Source organism: Cherax quadricarinatus, chromosome 89 (assembly GCF_038502225.1).
Source record: "Cherax quadricarinatus isolate ZL_2023a chromosome 89, ASM3850222v1, whole genome shotgun sequence".
NCBI classification, from domain to species: Eukaryota; Metazoa; Arthropoda; class Malacostraca; order Decapoda; family Parastacidae; genus Cherax; species Cherax quadricarinatus.
The window spans coordinates 15,411,888-15,431,876 of record NC_091380.1 but is presented as its reverse complement, the minus strand read 5'-3'; the positions used below and the strand labels follow the sequence as shown (position 1 = coordinate 15,431,876).

The window sequence follows — 19,989 nt, the reverse complement described above, 5'->3', positions numbered from 1 at the left end:
CTCACATCTAGGCCTACCAGCCTTTTCCCGCGAGATTTGACGGTTAGAATTTATGCGTACTAGTACGTCAAAAAACCCTGCGCGTAAGCCATACTAGTACGTCCAAATCCCTCAAAGGGTTAAAGATTAAAGACATTTTGCAAAGTGGGGTGAAGTGCAAACATTTGTGGAGGAACATCACCCTAACCCTCTCCCCTTTTCCCGTCTTCCATACACCAAAAAGAGTCTTCAATAAAGGTAAGTGTGATGTTAAATGATCTTTTATACATTTTATTATTGCTTTATATTGATTTCTCATTCCTTTATATATGTAAATCTATATTAATCCATAAAAAATTATTTTTGGGTGTCTGGAACAGATTAATTGGATTTACATTATTTCTTATGAGAAAAATGGTTTTGATTCTCATGAATTTCGACTTTTGGTAGACTCTCTGGAACAGATTAATCACAAAAATCGAGGGTCCACCGTATCTGAAACTCTCACAATCATTAAACAATTGTGTACACTTTAGGTTTATAATGAAACTTGTAATTCCCCTCAAGTAAACTTGTTAGTCATGTAGTCTGAACAAATACAATATTCACTTAAATAACAAAAAAAGGCACAATACCGTGACTGGAACGATACACAAATAACCCGCTCATAAAAGAGAGAAGCTTACGACGACGTTTCGGTCTGACTTGGACCATTGACAAAGTCACACTAACCAGAGGTGGAGCAGGACGGCTATATATAGGCAGGAAGAGGTGGTGGTAGTAGTAGTAGTAGTACAAGAATTGTATATAATACCGGCAAGATGAAATTAAGACACATGCACAACACCCGGGCATCCCCATCGTAGACGCTTCGCCATCCAGCCAGCCACTGGATGGCGAAACGTCCACAACAAGGACAACCAGACGCCGCACATGTGTCTTAATTTCATCAGTAGTTGTAGTAGTAGTAGTAGAAGAAGAATAGGTAGTAGTAGTGGTAGTGGTAGAAGTGGGAAATAAGGAAGACGAGCCAGTCAAATACAAAGGAAGGAGAGCACTGCAAGAGAGCTAGATGCCCACAGAGGGAGAGCAAGCGCACAGAGGTGCGTGAAAGGGGAAGTGGTGAAATAAATGAAGAAGGAACAGAAACACGAGACAGGAGAGAGAAAGACGACCCAGAGGAGAAAAGGAAAGAGGAAAGGGGAAGAGGAAGAAGAAGAAAAAGAAAAAGAAAAAAAAAGAAAAAAAAGAAAAAAAAAGAAAAAAAAAGAAAAAAAAGAAAAAAAAAAAAACAAGGAAAAAACAAAAGAAAAAAAAAGAAAAAACTTGAATCCTCATTTTTTCTTTTTTCTTTTTCTTTTTCTTCTTCTTCCTCTTCCCCTTTCCTCTTTCCTTTTCTCCTCTGGGTTGTCTTTCTCTCTACTGTCTCGTGTTTCTGTTCCTTCTTCATTTATTTCACCACTTCCCCTTTCACGCACCTCTGTGTGCTTGCTCTCCCTCTGTGGGCATCTAGCTCTCTTGCAGTGCTCTCCTTCCTTTGTATTTGACTGGCTCGTCTTCCTTATTTCCCACTTCTACCACTACCACTACTACTACCTCTTCTTCTTCTACTACTACTACTACAACTACTGATGAAATTAAGACACATGTGCGGCGTCTGGTTGTCCTTGTTGTGGACGTTTCGCCATCCAGTGGCTGGCTGGATGGCGAAGCGTCTACGATGGGGATGCCCGGGTGTTGTGCATGTGTCTTAATTTCATCTTGCCGGTATTATATACAATTCTTGTACTACTACTACTACTACTATTACTACTACTACTACTACTACCACCACCTCTTCCTGCCTATATATAGCCATCCTGCTCCACCTCTGGTTAGTGTGACTTTGTCAATGGTCCAAATCGGACCGAAACGTCGTCGTAAGCTTCTCTCTTTTATGTGTGGGTTATTTGTGTAATATTCACTTATATTTTATTTATTGTAAACACCTAAATTTACACTGTATTGTTATTGCCTTATTAATCTTAAGTTTGGCCAAAATGTTCTGCATATATAGTGGCTTTTGTCATTCTCCTTTGTTCAAACACTATCATGCTGAAGCAAACATTATCATAACACTGTACACCTGTGATAATGGTGCTGGCACTGTATATGGGTGATAGTGATACTGGACACTTGTCATAATGGTGCTGACACTCTACATGATAGTGACACTGTACACTTGTAATAATGATGCTGAGACTGCACATGGGTGATAATGGTAGTGATACTGTACACAGGTGATAATGGTAGTGACACTGTGAAGAGGTGATAATGGTGGTAACTGCCCACAGATTGATTATCTTCGTGGGATGAGTGAGAGCGTCAAGAGGCTGGTGGAGGCTGGCCTGGTGTTTGGTGTCCAGCAAGACCAAGATGACCTCCGCTACTCCAGGATAACTTTACAAGATGGTCAACTGTATCTCCATGTTCTCCAGCACCAGCCACCACCCACCCACGCCCACACTATCCAGGTACTTTATTACACTACCACTCTTACTGTACCACACTCTCCAGGTACTTTATTACACTACCACTCTTACTGTACCACCACACTCTCCAGGTACTTTATTACACAACCACTCTTACTGTACCACCACACTCTCCAGGTACTTTATTACACTACCACTCTTACTGTACCACCACACTCTCCAGGTACTTTATTACACTACCACTCTTACTGTACCACCACACTCTCCAGGTACTTTATTACACAACCACTCTTACTGTACCACCACACTCTCCAGGTACTTTATTACACTACCACTCTTACTGTACCACCACACTCTCCAGGTACTTTATTACACTACCACTCTTACTGTACCACCACACTCTCCAGGTACTTTATTACACTACCACTCTTACTGTACCACCACACTCTCCAGGTACTTTATTACACTACCACTCTTACTGTACCACCACACTCTCGAGGTACTTTATTACACTACCACTCTTACTGTTCCACGACACTCTCCAGATACTTTATTACACTACCATTCTTACTGTACCACCACACTCTCCAAGTACTTTATTACACTACCACTCTTACTGTACCACCACACTCTCCAGGTACTTTATTACACTACCACTCTTACTGTACCACCACACTCACCAGGTACTTTATTATACTACCACTCTTACTGTACCACCACACTCTCCAGGTACTTTATTACACTACCACTCTTACTGTACCACCACACTCTCCAAGTACTTTATTACACTACCACTCTTACTGTACCACCACACTCTCCAGGTACTTTATTACACTACCACTCTTACTGTACCACCACACTCTCCAGGTACTTTATTACACTACCACTCTTACTGTACCACCACACTCTCCAGGTACTTTATTATACTACCACTCTTACTGCACCACACTCTCCAGGTACTTTATTACACTACCACTCTTACTGTACCACCACACTCTCCAGGTACTTTATTACACTACCACTCTTACTGCACCACCACACTTTCCAGGTACTTTATTATACTACCACTCTTACTGCTCCACCACACTCTCCAGGTACTTTATTATACTACCACTCTTACTGCACCACACTCTCCAGGTACTTTATTACACTACCACTCTTACTGTACCACCACACTCTCCAGGTACTTTATTACACTACCACTCTTACTGTACCACCACACTCTCCAGGTACTTTATTACACTACCACTCTTACTGTACCACCACACTCTCCAGGTACTTTATTACACTACCACTCTTACTGCACCACCACACTTTCCAGGTACTTTATTATACTACCACTCTTACTGCTCCACCACACTCTCCAGGTACTTTATTACACTACCATTCTTACTGTACCACCACATTCTCCAGGTACTTTATTACACTACCACTCTTACTGCACCACCACACTCTCCAGGTACTTGGTACTTTATTACACTACCACTCTTACTGTACCACCACACTCTCCAGGTACTTTATTACACTACCACTCTTACTGTACCACCACACTCTCCAGGTACTTTATTACACTACCACTCTTACTGTACCACCACACTCTCCAGGTACTTTATTACACTACCACTCTTACTGTACCACCACACTCTCCAGGTACTTTATTACACTACCACTCTTACTGTACCACCACACTCTCCAGGTACTTGGTACTTTATTACACTACCACTCATACTGTACCACCACACTCTCCAGGTACTTTATTAGATTATCACACTTACTGTACCACCACACTCTCCAGGTACTTGGTACTTTATTACACTACCACTCTTACTGTACCACCACACTCTCCAGGTACTTTATTACACTACCACTCTTACTGTACCACCACACTCTCCAGGTACTTTATTACACTACCACTCTTACTGTACCACCACACTCTCCAGGTACTTTATTACACTACCATTCTTACTGTACCACCACACTTGCCAGGTACTTTATTACACTACCATTCTTATTGTACCACCACACTCTCCGGGTATTTTATTTCACTACCACTCTTACTGTAAAATAGAAAGAGACAGGCACTCCCTTTACAGGCGACGGAAAAGAATAACAGAGCGGCTAAAAGAGGTCAATATATCTGAAATGCGTAGGGAGACACTGGTCAGAGAAATAGCAAGCATCGAACTTAAGCTAAAAGAATCCTTTAGGAGTCAGGAATCGCGGGAAGAACTAAAAGCCATAAATGAAATCGAAAGAAACCCAAAGTATTTCTTCTCCTATGCCAAATCAAAATCGAGAACAACGTCCAGTATTGGGCCCCTACTTAAACAAGATGGGTCCTACACAGATGACAGCAAGGAAATGAGTGAGCTACTCAAGTCCCAATATGACTCAGTTTTTAGCAAGCCGCTAACCAGACTGAGAGTCGAAGATCAAAATGAATTTTTTATGAGAGAGCCACAAAATTTGATTAACACAAGCCTATCCGATGTTATCCTGACGCCAAATGACTTCGAACAGGCGATAAATGACATGCCCATGCACTCTGCCCCAGGGCCAGACTCATGGAACTCTGTGTTCATCAAGAACTGCAAGAAGCCCCTATCACGAGCCTTTTCCATCCTATGGAGAGGGAGCATGGACACGGGGGTCGTCCCTCAGTTACTAAAAACAACAGACATAGCCCCACTCCACAAAGGGGGCAGTAAAGCAACAGCAAAGAACTACAGACCAATAGCACTAACATCCCATATCATAAAAATCTTTGAAAGGGTCCTAAGAAGCAAGATCACCACCCATCTAGAAACCCATCAGTTACACAACCCAGGGCAACATGGGTTTAGAACAGGTCGCTCCTGTCTGTCTCAACTACTGGATCACTACGACAAGGTCCTAAATGCACTAGAAGACAAAAAGAATGCAGATGTAATATATACAGACTTTGCAAAAGCCTTCGACAAGTGTGACCATGGCGTAATAGCGCACAAAATGCGCGCTAAAGGAATAACAGGAAAAGTCGGTTGATGGATCTATAATTTCCTCACTAACAGAACACAGAGAGTAGTCGTCAACAGAGTAAAGTCCGAGGCAGCTACGGTGAAAAGCTCTGTTCCACAAGGCACAGTACTAGCTCCCATCTTGTTCCTCATCCTCATATCCGACATAGACAAGGATGTCAGCCACAGCACCGTGTCTTCCTTTGCAGATGACACCCGAATCTGCATGACTGTGTCTTCCATTGCAGACACTGCAAGGCTCCAGGCGGACATCGACCAAATCTTTCAGTGGGCTGCAGAAAACAATATGAAGTTCAACGATGAGAAATTTCAATTACTCAGATATGGTAAACATGAGGAAATTAAATCTTCATCAGAGTACAAAACAAATTCTGGCCACAAAATAGAGCGAAACACCAACGTCAAAGACCTGGGAGTGATTATGTCGGAGGATCTCACCTTCAAGGACCATAACATTGTATCAATCGCATCTGCTAGAAAAATGACAGGATGGATAATGGGAACCTTCAAAACTAGGGAGGCCAAGCCCATGATGACACTCTTCAGGTCACTTGTTCTATCTAGGCTGGAATATTGCTGCACTCTAACAGCACCTTTCAAGGCAGGTGAAATTGCCGACCTAGAAAATGTAGAGAACTTTCATGGCGCGCATAACGGAGATAAAACACCTCAATTACTGGGAGCGCTTGAGGTTTCTAAACCTGTATTCCCTGGAACGCAGGAGGGAGAGATACATGATTATATACACCTGGAAAATCCTAGAGGGACTAGTACCGAACTTGCACACGAAAATCACTCACTACGAAAGCAAAAGACTTGGCAGACGATGCACCATCCCCCCAATGAAAAGCAGGGGTGTCACTAGCACGTTAAGAGACCATACAATAAGTGTCAGGGGCCTGAGACTGTTCAACTGCCTCCCAGCACACATAAGGGGGATTACCAACAGACCCCTGGCAGTCTTCAAGCTGGCACTGGACAAGCACCTAAAGTCAGTTCCTGATCAGCCGGGCTGTGGCTCGTACGTTGGTTTGCGTGCAGCCAGCAGCAACAGCCTGGTTGATCAGGCTCTGATCCACCAGGAGGCCTGGTCTCAGACCGGGCCGCGGGGGCGTTGACCCCCGGAACTCTCTCCAGGTAAACTCCAGGTAAAACTGTGCACACTGGCCACATAGACCCATTCTTTCATATGTAGGCCTACCAGCTTTCTCTCACTAGATTTGAAGGGGCTAGAATTTATGCTTACTAGTACGTCATGGACACTGGTGCATAAGCCATACTAGTATATCCGAAACCTAGAAAGGGTTAACATCCTATGGAGAGGGAGCATGGGCACTTGGGTCGTCCCACAATTACTAAAAACAACAGACATAGCCCCATTCCACAAAGGGGGCAGTAAAGCAATAGCAAAGAACTACAGACCGATAGCGCTAACATCCCATATCATAAAAATTCTTTGAAAGGGTCCTAAGAAGCAAGATCGCTACCCATCTAGATATCCATCAATTTTACACAACCCAGAGTTTTGAGCAGGTCGCTCTTGTCTGTCCCAACTGCTGAATCACAAAGACAAAGTCCTGGATGCCCTAGAAGACAAAAAGAATGCAGATGTAATATACACAGACTTTGCAAAAGCCTTCGACAAGTGTGACCTTGGTGTAATAGCGCACAAAATGCATACTAAAGGAATAACAGGAAAAGTTGGTAGATGGATCTATAATTTCCTGACAAATAGAAAACAAAGAGCAGTAGTCAACAGAGTAAAATCTGAGGTGGCTACGGTGATAAGCTCTGTTCTGCAAAGCACAGTACTCGCTCCCATATTGTTCCTCATTCTCATATCAGACATAGACAGGGATATAAGCCACAGTGCCGTGTCTTCCTTTGTAGATAGCACCTGAATCTGCATGACAGTGTCTTCCATTGCAGACACTGCAATACTCCAGGTGGACATCGATGAAATCTTTCAATGGGCTGCAGAAAGCAATATGAAGTTCAACGATGAGAAAATTCAATTATTCCGATATGGTAAATGTGAGGAAATTAAAACTTCATCAGAGTATAAAACAAATTCCAACCACACAATAGAGCAAAAAATTAATGTCAAAGACCTGGGAGTGATCATGTCGGAGGATCTCACCTTCAAGGACCATAACATTGTATCAATTGCATCTACTAGAAAAATGACAGGATGGATAATGAGAACCTTCAAAACTAGGGAGGCCAAGCCCATGATGACACTTTTCAGGTCACTTGTTCTATCTAGGCTGGAATATTGCTGCACACTAACAGCACCTTTCAATTACCAGGAACACTTGAAGTTCCTGAAACTGTACTTCCTGGCAGGCAGGCAGGAGAGATGCATGATTATGTACACCTGGAAAATCCTAGAGGGACTAGTACCAAACTTGCACACAAAATTCACTCCCTACGAAAGCAAAAGACTCGGCAGATGATGCAACATCCCCCCAATGAAAAGCAGGGGTGCCACTAGCATGTTAAGAGTCAACACAATAAGTGTAAGGGGCCCAAGACTGTTCAACTGCCTCCCAGTATACATAAGGGGGATTACGAATAGACCCCTGGCTGTCTTCAAGCAGGCACTGGAAAAGCATCTAAAGTCGGTACCTGACCAGCCGGGCTGTGGTTCGTACATTGGATTGCATGCAGCCAGCAGTGACAGTCTAGTTGATCAGGCCCTGATCCACCATGAGGCCTGGTCAGAGACCAGGTTGTGAGGACATTGACCCCTTGAACTCTCTCCAGGTAAACTTCAGGTTCCTTGAAAAAGGGGCTGCAATAATGATGTGTTTCGTGTCAAAAAAAAAAAAGATCCATATGTGGTTGGATGTCCTGGGATGTTATCCAATACCAGTAATGCTTTAAATGTGATATTGCTGTCATTGCAATAGTTTTCAACAGCTGGGCAAAAACAACTTGAAAACAAGTCTTGGAAAACAGCTTTAGTCTCCCATGCTTTCCTATTTGACGGCCAAAGAACTGGAAGCAATCAATGGTTGTAGTCTCTCAGAGTGTGAGGATTTGGAGACTGATAAACAAGCATTAGTTTCAGTACAGGTCAGCCATCACTAATCTGGCAATCAGTAATCTGCTTCCCTCAGTAATCAAGCAGTAATTTTGGCTAGCATAATTTCAAATTTCATCATTATACTGACTCAAATTTCATCATTTTGCTGACTCAGAAATTGTGCAGATGGTTGTAAGTCCAGAGCAGCAAACCAGTGGAGGAGAAAGCAGTGATGAAAATGAGGAAGATTTAGCAGAAAGTCTCTCTATTGACAAGTTACAGGTATTGTAGTTATCTGGCCATTGCTGTGCCGCTGTGTTTTATCATGTTTTTCACGGTCTCTCTTGCATATTAGAACTTTAAACTGTGCCAGTGAACTTATAAGATACATCCCTCTAGCACTTGGAACTAATCTAGCAGATAATAATATCTACTGAGTGGAAAAAGGAGAATCAGTGTAGAATAACAAACATTACCAGACTCTCAGAGAGGAACTTGAGGCCTAGAGTGACCGTGAAAATAATATTACAACTTTTTTGTCAGAGGAAAGACAGTTTCCCTGATAATAGTATGTTATACATAGTGCTATAGTGTATACCACAGTGGTACCCTAGTGTTATACATAGTGCTATAGTGTATACCACAGTGGTACCCTAGTGTTATACATAGTGCTATAGTGTATACCACAGTGGTACCCTAGTGTTATACATAGTGCTATAGTGTATACCACAGTGGTACCCTAGTGTTATACATAGTGCTATAGTGTATACCACAGTGGTACCCTAGTGTTATACATAGTGCTATAGTGTATACCACAGTGGTACCCTAGTGTTATACATAGTGCTATAGTGTATACCACAGTGGTACCCTAGTGTTATACATAGTGCTATAGTGTATACCACAGTGGTACCCTAGTGTTATACATAGTGCTATAGTGTATACCACAGTGGTACCCTAGTGTTATACATAGTGCTATAGTGTATACCACAGTGGTACCCTAGTGTTATACATAGTGCTATAGTGTATACCACAGTGGTACCCTAGTGTTATACATAGTGCTATAGTGTATACCACAGTGGTACCCTAGTGTTATACATAGTGCTATAGTGTATACCACAGTGGTACCCTAGTGTTATACATAGTGCTATAGTGTATACCACAGTGGTACCCTAGTGTTATACATAGTGCTATAGTGTATACCACAGTGGTACCCTAGTGTTATACATAGTGCTATAGTGTATACCACAGTGGTACCCTAGTGTTATACATAGTGCTATAGTGTATACCACAGTGGTACCCTAGTGTTATACATAGTGCTATAGTGTATACCACAGTGGTACCCTAGTGTTATACATAGTGCTATAGTGTATACCACAGTGGTACCCTAGTGTTATACATAGTGCTATAGTGTATACCACAGTGGTACCCTAGTGTTATACATAGTGCTATAGTGTATACCACAGTGGTACCCTAGTGTTATACATAGTGCTATAGTGTATACCACAGTGGTACCCTAGTGTTATACATAGTGCTATAGTGTATACCACAGTGGTACCCTAGTGTTATACATAGTGCTATAGTGTATACCACAGTGGTACCCTAGTGTTATACATAGTGCTATAGTGTATACCACAGTGGTACCCTAGTGTTATACATAGTGCTATAGTGTATACCACAGTGGTACCCTAGTGTTATACATAGTGCTATAGTGTATACCACAGTGGTACCCTAGTGTTATACATAGTGCTATAGTGTATACCACAGTGGTACCCTAGTGTTATACATAGTGCTATAGTGTATACCACAGTGGTACCCTAGTGTTATACATAGTGCTATAGTGTATACCACAGTGGTACCCTAGTGTTATACATAGTGCTATAGTGTATACCACAGTGGTACCCTAGTGTTATACATAGTGCTATAGTGTATACCACAGTGGTACCCTAGTGTTATACATAGTGCTATAGTGTATACCACAGTGGTACCCTAGTGTTATACATAGTGCTATAGTGTATACCACAGTGGTACCCTAGTGTTATACATAGTGCTATAGTGTATACCACAGTGGTACCCTAGTGTTATACATAGTGCTATAGTGTATACCACAGTGGTACCCTAGTGTTATACATAGTGCTATAGTGTATACCACAGTGGTACCCTAGTGTTATACATAGTGCTATAGTGTATACCACAGTGGTACCCTAGTGTTATACATAGTGCTATAGTGTATACCACAGTGGTACCCTAGTGTTATACATAGTGCTATAGTGTATACCACAGTGGTACCCTAGTGTTATACATAGTGCTATAGTGTATACCACAGTGGTACCCTAGTGTTATACATAGTGCTATAGTGTATACCACAGTGGTACCCTAGTGTTATACTTAGTACTATAGTGTATACCACAGTGGTACCCTAGTATATGGATAATAAAAGATAAGGTGAAATTTAAAACTGAAGTGTTAAGGCCCGAAGAGACAGGTTCATATTGTAAACAGTTGCCAGCAGTCATCAGAACCTGCCACGTAGGTCTGCTATTGTACCTGACTTATAATTAGTGGTTCCAGGGAGTAAAACATTACTGTTCAAATAGGAAGAGTTGCAAAATCTTGAGGAAATACAAAAGTGTACAGTTTTGTAGAAATATGATGAACAGCGTAAAGCTGTTAGTACTGATTGTGATGGAGAGATGTAAACAGTGTGTGGTAAACCTGTAGTTAGTAGCAGTCACTATATACACAACAAAAATCATTATTCCTCCAGTTATCTCCATATATTGAAGCCATCGGCGCCCAAACACGCAAGTTATACTTTCTGTATCAAACTGAACATATATTACTCTGTTTAATTTTTTTTCCAGTAGTCCTTTTCATGAGCTAGTCAAATATCATTCAGTGAGCCTAATCCAGATCTGCCCGGATTCATCCAGCAACCGGATTCAAGTGGATTCGTTGATAACAATGTATCCTGTGACTGGTCTCACTAACTGTTGGTGCTCTACCTGCCCTATCGAACACTCAAACAAAACTACAGCAAATAGTTACAATACAGATAGACAGATCTACTGTTAAGATGCTTATTAGGAAAAAGATGTACAGTGATCCACTAGCCAGATTCTTCCAGGTTCGCTGGATTTGCGTTGATTCAAATAGTCTGTTTGAAATATAGCCAGATTTGGGCGGATTAAAATGGTTTCATTGAAAATAAAGCCAAACCAGAAGAACTGTACAAAAATTTAAATACAATAAATAGTTAAAATACAGATAGACAGATCTTCTGTTAAGGTAATTATTAGAAAAAAGATATACATTGACTGGATTCTTCCAGTTCGTGGATTCGGGAGAATTCAAATAGATTTTGCTGGATTCAGGCAGATTCAAACACTTTTTGTGGAAATAAAGCTGGATTTGGGTGGATTCAAATGGTTTCATTGGAAATAAAGCCAAATCAGAAGAACTGCTAAAAAAACAAATAAAATAAAGGCACTGGGGAATTATAGACTAGCTAGCTAAGAAAGTTGTCCAATATTGTAAGAGGATCACTACCATGAAGATTTGTGTGGTCTGCAGAAAGGGCAAAGGATAAAGACAGGCCTGGATTGCTTGCCATCTTCGTGGTCAGTGGTCCCATATTATATGCAGGAACTTTAACCCTTACAAGGTCGAGAGGCCCTCTCCAAAACTTGTTATCAGGGTTGAAAATTTTTCGGAAAAAAAAAAATTATTTCTTCTTATGAAAAGATAGAGAATCTTTTCCTGATCATAATGACACCAAAAGTATAAAATTTGATGGAAAACTTGCGAAATTATGCTCTTGGGGAGTTAGCGGTCTCGACAATGTTTACGCATCGGCGATTTTGCCCTCTTTGAGCAGTATTTTTGGCCATTTCCAGTGCACTAGTTGACAAAAATCATAACTATTTTACTAGAATTCCATTTTTCTATCGAATGAGTACAAGAAACCACCCATTTACCAATTTCGACTATTCAATAAAGTGGTGAGAAATTAGCAATTTTGCCAATTTCACACAAATTTTAAAAGATGCCAATTTCCAAATAGGGTCCAGAATAAACAAGATGGACATTCCTGGTACTAAAATAACATTTCCTCTGTTCATTAGTCACATCCCAGGCCCATCATTCATTTCTTTTGCTTTCCACTTTGAATTTTTATTCTCAAAAAATAGAAGATTTACTGTTATGCAGGCTACTGCATTAGTGTAGTAATGGTATAAATAATATTAGCGCACTTGTGAAAGAATATTAGACTCACCAGTTGACGTGTATTGGATGCATGGCATGATTTGTTTACTTTTGAACTTTGGCAAAAATCGAGCATTTCTGCTACTTTGAGCTCAATTTCAAGGTACTTTTCATCACGAAACCGTTCAAAATCATCTCAATTTCTGTAATATATCTTCTATTCTATTAAATGCGACTAGGAAAACTAGAATACAATCATAAATACCATACGAAAATGCAGTGCAAAGTTGCTTTTTTAATCCAAAAACATGGTCAAAGTTTTTTTTCTCATTACACACTGTGTGCTGCAGGATTTTTTTTATACTGTGCATACTGACCACATAGACCCATTCTTTCATATTTAGGCCTACCAGCTTTCTCTTGCTAGATTTGAGGGCGCTAGAATTTAGGCATACTAGTATATCAAAAACCCTGGTGTGTAAGCCATACTAGTATATCAGAAACCCTGAAAGGGTTAAACTAGTGACCACACTTAACATAAACTCAGAGAGATGTTTTTGGGTTTGCCCAAACGAGATACACCTGTATGAGGAAATGACGTCCATATTAAAAGACAAGAACAATAATAAAACATACTTCTTGAAAGACATGCCAGCATGGTATGACAGCTGGGTAAAAAAAGATGGGTGGTGGGGATTGGGCTGTCTTGGACAGTGCTCCTGAGGGGGCTAGTGCTGTCTTGGAGGACAGTGCTGAGGGTGCTAGTGTTGTCCTGGAAGAAAGTGCTCCAGAGGATCGTAGTGAAATATTAGAAGAGAGAGCTTGTGAGGGTACTAGTGTTTTCCTAGAGGACACTGAAGACAACCTTATTCAGTCCACAGAGGTTCAAAATAGAGATACTTCTGGAGATTGATCAAAATGGGATGCGGCCTCAAGGAATAGTGTCGACACACTACCAGCAAAACCTGGTGGAAGCACTGATGTCCATATGGGGGTAAAAGATATTGATGTATTGAGGAAACAGGAAAAATAAATGCACCAGCAGTGAACACAGCTATAATAAATCTGAGCAAACTGAAGTACAATCTATGTTAATACTATGCCTTGGGTTTCTGCAGGCACGGTATATCTGGTAAAACAGGTGGGACATGCACCTTTGACCATTCCAAAAAATGCCACACCCACATGACAGCAGGAGAGTGCAACTTCCTTTCTTGCAACTTATTTCACCCAGAAATGTGTCACTCATCAATCCATGAAAGAAAATGCTACAATGCATACTGCCAGGCATATCATCTCAAGGGGACTAGAAGACACAGACCAGCCAGACTATGGGAAACAAAAGAGAGAAACCTCAAACTCTCCAGGGACAGAGGTTTTTTAGGGCCAGAAGGGAAAAAAGACTGGCAAGAAATGACAATAATCCTACACCACCTGAAAACACTGCTGGAGCAGAGGCACGGACAATGGTGTCTACCCCAGAACAACAGATATTAGAGCCAGCAAATAAAACCCTCTAAATTCCACAAATATGACATTTGTCTTTGCAAACATGCAGGGGTCTAAAGCCATCAAAAAACAACAAAATTTCTTGCATCAAAGGACTGCTCATGGAGGCAAATGCAATGTTTGCAGCATTCACAGAAACCCACATAAAGGATCATTATGACAACGAAATATGGATCCCAGGTTACAACCTATTCTGATGTAACAGACTAAACAGGCAACAAGGTGGGGTTGGCCTGTATGTCACAGAGTCGCTCATTTGCACAGAGCTACTAAACACCTCAAATGATATAGTCGAAGTTTTGGCGGTAAAGATCGAAAACCAAAACCTTGTCATTGTGGTAGTGTACAAGCCTCCAGATGCAACTTTCCAGCAATTCCAGGAGCAGCTTGAGAAAATTGACCACTGTCTGGAAAATCTCCCAACTCCTGCCCCAAACATCTTATCACTAGGAGATTTCAACCTGAGACACTTAAAATGGAGGAGTATAGCAAACAATGTTTTAGCAGAGATCACCCCAGGAGGCAGCTCAGATGAAAATTCACACACACTTGAACTAATAAATCTCTGCAACAAATTCACCTTAACCCTTTCAGGGTTTCGGCCGTACTAGTACGGCTTACGCACAAGGGTTTTTGACATACTAGTATGCCTAAATTCTAGTGTCCTCAAATCTAATGAGAGAAAGCTGGTAGGCCTACATATGAAAGAATGGGTCTATGTGGTCAGTGTGCATGGTATAAAAAAATCCTGCAGCACACAGTGCATAATGAGAAAAAAAAAATTTTTTGACAGTGTTTTTGGATTGAAACAGCGATTTTACACTATATTTTCCTATGGTATTTATTGTTGTATTCTAGTTTTCCTGGTCTCATTTTATAGAATGGAAGACATATTACAAAAATTGAGATGATTTTGACTGGTTTTACAATGAAAAGCACCTTGAAATTGAGCTCAAAGTAGCACAAATGTTTGATTTTTACCTAAGTTCAAAAGTAAAAATGTCATGCTATGCGTCCAATACACATCAACTGGTGAGTCTAATATTCTTTCACAAGCGCACTGATATTATTTACACCATTTCTACACTAATGCAGTAGTCTGCATAACAGTAAATCTTCTATTTTTGTGTGAGAATAAAAATTCAAAGTGGAAAGCAAAGAAATGTAAGAGGGGCCTGGGGATGTGACTAATGAACAGAGGAAATGTTATTTTAGTGCCTGGAATACCTTTCTTGTTTATTCTGAACCCTATTCAGAAATTGGCATCTTTTGAAATTTGTGTGAAATTGGCAAAATTGCTAAATTCTGACCACTGTATTGCATAGTTGAAATCCGTAAATGGGTGATTTCATATACTCATTCGATAGAAAAAATGGAGTTCTAACGAAGCAGTTATGATTTTTGTCGACTAGTACAGAGGAATTGGCCGAAAATAGGGCTCAAAGTGGGCAAAATCGCCAATTCGTAAACATCGTCGAGACCGCTAACTTCACGAGAGCATAATTCCATAAGTTTTCCATCAAATTTCATACTTTTGGTGTCATTATGATCGGGAAAAGATTATCTTTTCATTAGAAAAAATGATTTTTTTTTTAAATTTGGCCGACCCTGAAAACAAGTCTCTGAGAGGGTCTGTCGACCCTGAAAGGGTTAAACCAGCAAATAGTAGAGCCTGCAAGACTAAAAAATGTGCTGGACCTCATCTTCACTAACAACAATGATCTGATACATAATATAACTGTATCAAAGCCAATTCACTCAGATCACAATATAATAGTGGTACAGACATGTATGCACAGGGCTCTGGACCAGCAAAATGTAAGCAGTCATTAAGGTCTCTTCAAGAAATTCAATTTCAGTAACAAAAACATACAATGGGATCAAGTAAACCATGTCCTAAATGAAACAAGCTGGGAAGATATCCTAAACAACATGGACCTGAACATCTGCCTTGAAAAAATGAATTCTGTGGTTCTTGAGATCTGCTCAAGACACATTCCATTAAGAAAAAGAAAGAGATGATGTAAACTAGAAAGAGAGAGACATTCCCTATACAGATGAAGAAGAGGAGTCACAGAGCTGCTGAGTGGGGTCAATATATGTGAAATATGAAGGGAAGTACTAGTCAATGAAATTGCAAATATCGAACTTAAGCTGACGGAATCTTATAGGAGACAAGAATCACCGGAAGAACTAAAAGCCCTAAAGGAAATTGAAAGAAAAAAGAACAAAATACTTGGTCTCTTATGCCAAATTTTAAGGAAAAACAACATCCAGTATTGGGTCCCTGCTTAGGCAGAATGGGACATACACAGATGATAGCCTAGAAATGAGTGAGATACTAAAGTCCCAGTATGACTCAGTGTTCAGCGAGCCACTGCCCACTCTAAGGGTCGACAATCCAAATGAATTCTTTATGAATGAAACCCAAAATTTGGTCATCCCAAAACTCTCAGATATTATTATAACTCCACAAAATTTTGAAGGGGCAGTTAATGACATGCCCATGCACTCTGCCCCAGGCCAAGACTCATGGAACTCTTGTGTTCAAAAACTGCAAGAAGTCCCTATTGTGTGCCTTCACCATTTTATGGAGAGGGAGCATAGACACAGGGGTCATCCCACACACACTAAAAGCAACAGACATAGCCCCACTCCACAAAGGTGTCAGGAAAGCCATTGCAAAGAACTACAGACCGATAGCACTAACATCCCATATCATAAAAATCTTTGAAAGGGTTCTAAGAAGCAAGATAGCCAACCACATAGATACCCATCAGTTACACAACCCAGGGCAACACGGGTTTAGAGCAGGTCGCTCCTGCCTGTTCTAGCTACTGGACCTCTATGACAAGGTCCTGGATGCTTAGAGGATAAACAAAATACAGATGTAGTATACACAGACTTAGCAAAAGCTTTCGACATGTGTTTATGGTGTAATAACACACAAAATGCAGGGTAAAGGAATAATGGGAAAAGTTGGTAGATGGATCTACAACTTCCTGACAAATAGAACACAAAGAGTAATAGTAAACAGAGTAAATTCCCAGGCAGCCATGGTAAAAAGCTCTGTTCCACAAGGCACAGTATTTGCTCCCATTCTATTCCTCATCCTCATTTCTGATATAGACAGAAATGTATGCCATAGCTCCATGTTTTCCTTTGCGGATGACACCCAGATCACCATGGCAGTGACCTCCATCGAAGACACTGCGAGACTCCAAGTGGACATCAACCAAATCTTCAAATGGGCCACTGAGAACAATATGAAGTTCAACGAGGAGAAATTTCAACTACTCAGATATGGAAAACTTGGAAGAAATTAAAAATATGTCAGGGTATATCACAAATTCTAACCATACAATAGAGTGGAAAAGTAATGTGAAGGACCTGGGAGTGATAATGTCAGAGAATCTTGCCTTCAAAGACCACAATAACGTATCTACCTCATCCGTTAGGAAAATGGTAAGATGGATAATGAGAACCTTCAAAACTAGGGATGCCAAGCCCATGATGATTCTCTTCAAATTGCTTGTGCTCTCTAGGCTGGAATACTGCTGTACACTCATGGCCCCCTTCAAGGCTGGAGATATTGCAGACCTGGAGAGTGTACAAAAAACTTTCATAGCACATATAAGTGTGATAAGGCACCTAAACTATTGGGAACAGTTGAAGGTCCTTGATCTGTATTCCCTGGAACACAGGCGAGAGAGATACATGATATACACTTGGAAGGTCCTGGAGGGATTGGTACCAAACTTGCACACGAAAATCACTCCATATGAAAGCAAAACACTCAGCAGGAAATGCAACAATCCCACTATGAAAAGCAGGGGTGCCACGAGTACACTGAGAAACAACACAATAAGTGTCCAGGGCCCAAGACTATTCAATTGCCTCCCAGCATATATAAGGGGGATTACCAGTAGACACCTGGCTGTCTTCAAGAAGGCACTGGACAGGCACCTAAAGTCAGTACCTGACCATCCGTGCTGTGGTTCGTACCTCAGCTTGCATGCTGCCAGCAGTAACAGCCTGGTTGATCAGACCCTGATCCACCATGAGGCCTGGTCTCAGACCGGGCCACGGGGGCGTTGACCCCCGAAACCCTCTCAAGGCTTCCTGAGTTTATTAAGCATATTCTAACCTAACCACTCTGGTCCAATGATGCCAGATTAGTGATGGCTGATCTGTATTTAAAAATCCCCTTCTGTATTACCTTCCAATAAAAGTTATGTGATCTTTACACACTTTACATGAAGGTTGAGTTTTTTCAAACTTGTAAATGTAAGTTCTGGAAGGCATCCATTTGCTGAACAAGTCTCTTTTGTCTACATTTAAAATTTGTTGATCATTGTATTTAGTTTCTTGTATTATTTTCTTGCAAACATCAGGATATTCAGGTGTGACATCATCATCTGTGATGGCTGCCTCACTGTGTGACATCATCATCTGTGATGGCTGCCTCACTGTGTGACATCATCATCTGTGATGGCCGCCTCACTGTGTGACATCATCATCTGTGATGGCCGCCTCACTGTGTGACATCATCATCTGTGATGGCCGCCTCACTGTGTGACATCATCATCTGTGATGGCTGCCTCACTGTGTGACATCATCATCTGTGATGGCTGCCTCACTGTGTTACATCATCATCTGTGATGGCCGCCTCACTGTGTGACATCATCATCTGTGATGGCCGCCTCACTGTGTGACATCATCATCTGTGATGCCCGCCTCACTGTGTGACATCATCATCTGTGATGGCCGCCTCACTGTGTGACATCATCATCTGTGATGGCCGCCTCACTGTGTGACATCATCATCTGTGATGCCCGCCTCACTGTGTGACATCATCATCTGTGATGGCCGCCTCACTGTGTGACATCATCATCTGTGATGGCTGCCTCACTGTGTGACATCATCATCTGTGATGGCTGCCTCACTGTGTGACATCATCATCTGTGATGGCCGCCTCACTGTGTGACATCATCATCTGTGATGGCCGCCTCACTGTGTGACATCATCATCTGTGATGGCTGCCTCACTGTGTGACATCATCATCTGTGATGGCCGCCTCACTGTGTGACATCATCATCTGTGATGGCCGCCTCACTGTGTGACATCATCATCTGTGATGGCCGCCTCACTGTGTGACATCATCATCTGTGATGGCTGCCTCACTGTGTGACATCATCATCTGTGATGGCCGCCTCACTGTGTGACATCATCATCTGTGATGGCCGCCTCACTGTGTGACATCATCATCTGTGATGGCCGCCTCACTGTGTGACATCATCATCTGTGATGGCCGCCTCACTGTGTGACATCATCATCTGTGATGGCCGCCTCACTGTGTGACATCATCATCTGTGATGGCCGCCTCACTGTGTGACATCATCATCTGTGATGGCCGCCTCACTGTGTGACATCATCATCTGTGATGGCCGCCTCACTGTGTGACATCATCATCTGTGATGGCCGCCTCACTGTGTGACATCATCATCTGTGATGGCCGCCTCACTGTGTGACATCATCATCTGTGATGGCCGCCTCACTGTGTGACATCATCTGTGATGGCCGCCTCACTGTGTGACATCATCATCTGTGATGGCTGCCTCACTGTGTGACATCATCATCTGTGATGGCCGCCTCACTGTGTGACATCATCATCTGTGATGGCTGCCTCACTGTGTGACATCATCATCTGTGATGGCCGCCTCACTGTGTGACATCATCATCTGTGATGGCCGCCTCACTGTGTGACATCATCATCTGTGAT

The 19,989-nt window shown here is 41.7% G+C and overlaps 1 protein-coding gene across 1 annotated transcript in view; it reads left to right on the top strand.

Annotated features, from left to right (window-relative positions):
- LOC128697319 (uncharacterized) overlaps positions 1 to 19,989 on the top strand; it is a 188,479-nt gene that overhangs the window by 138,485 nt on the left and 30,005 nt on the right. Inside the window, exon 5 of the mRNA XM_070104219.1 lies at positions 2,313 to 2,492. Coding sequence (XP_069960320.1) covers positions 2,313 to 2,492 — 180 coding nt within the window. The remainder of the gene's footprint in view (positions 1 to 2,312; positions 2,493 to 19,989) is intronic.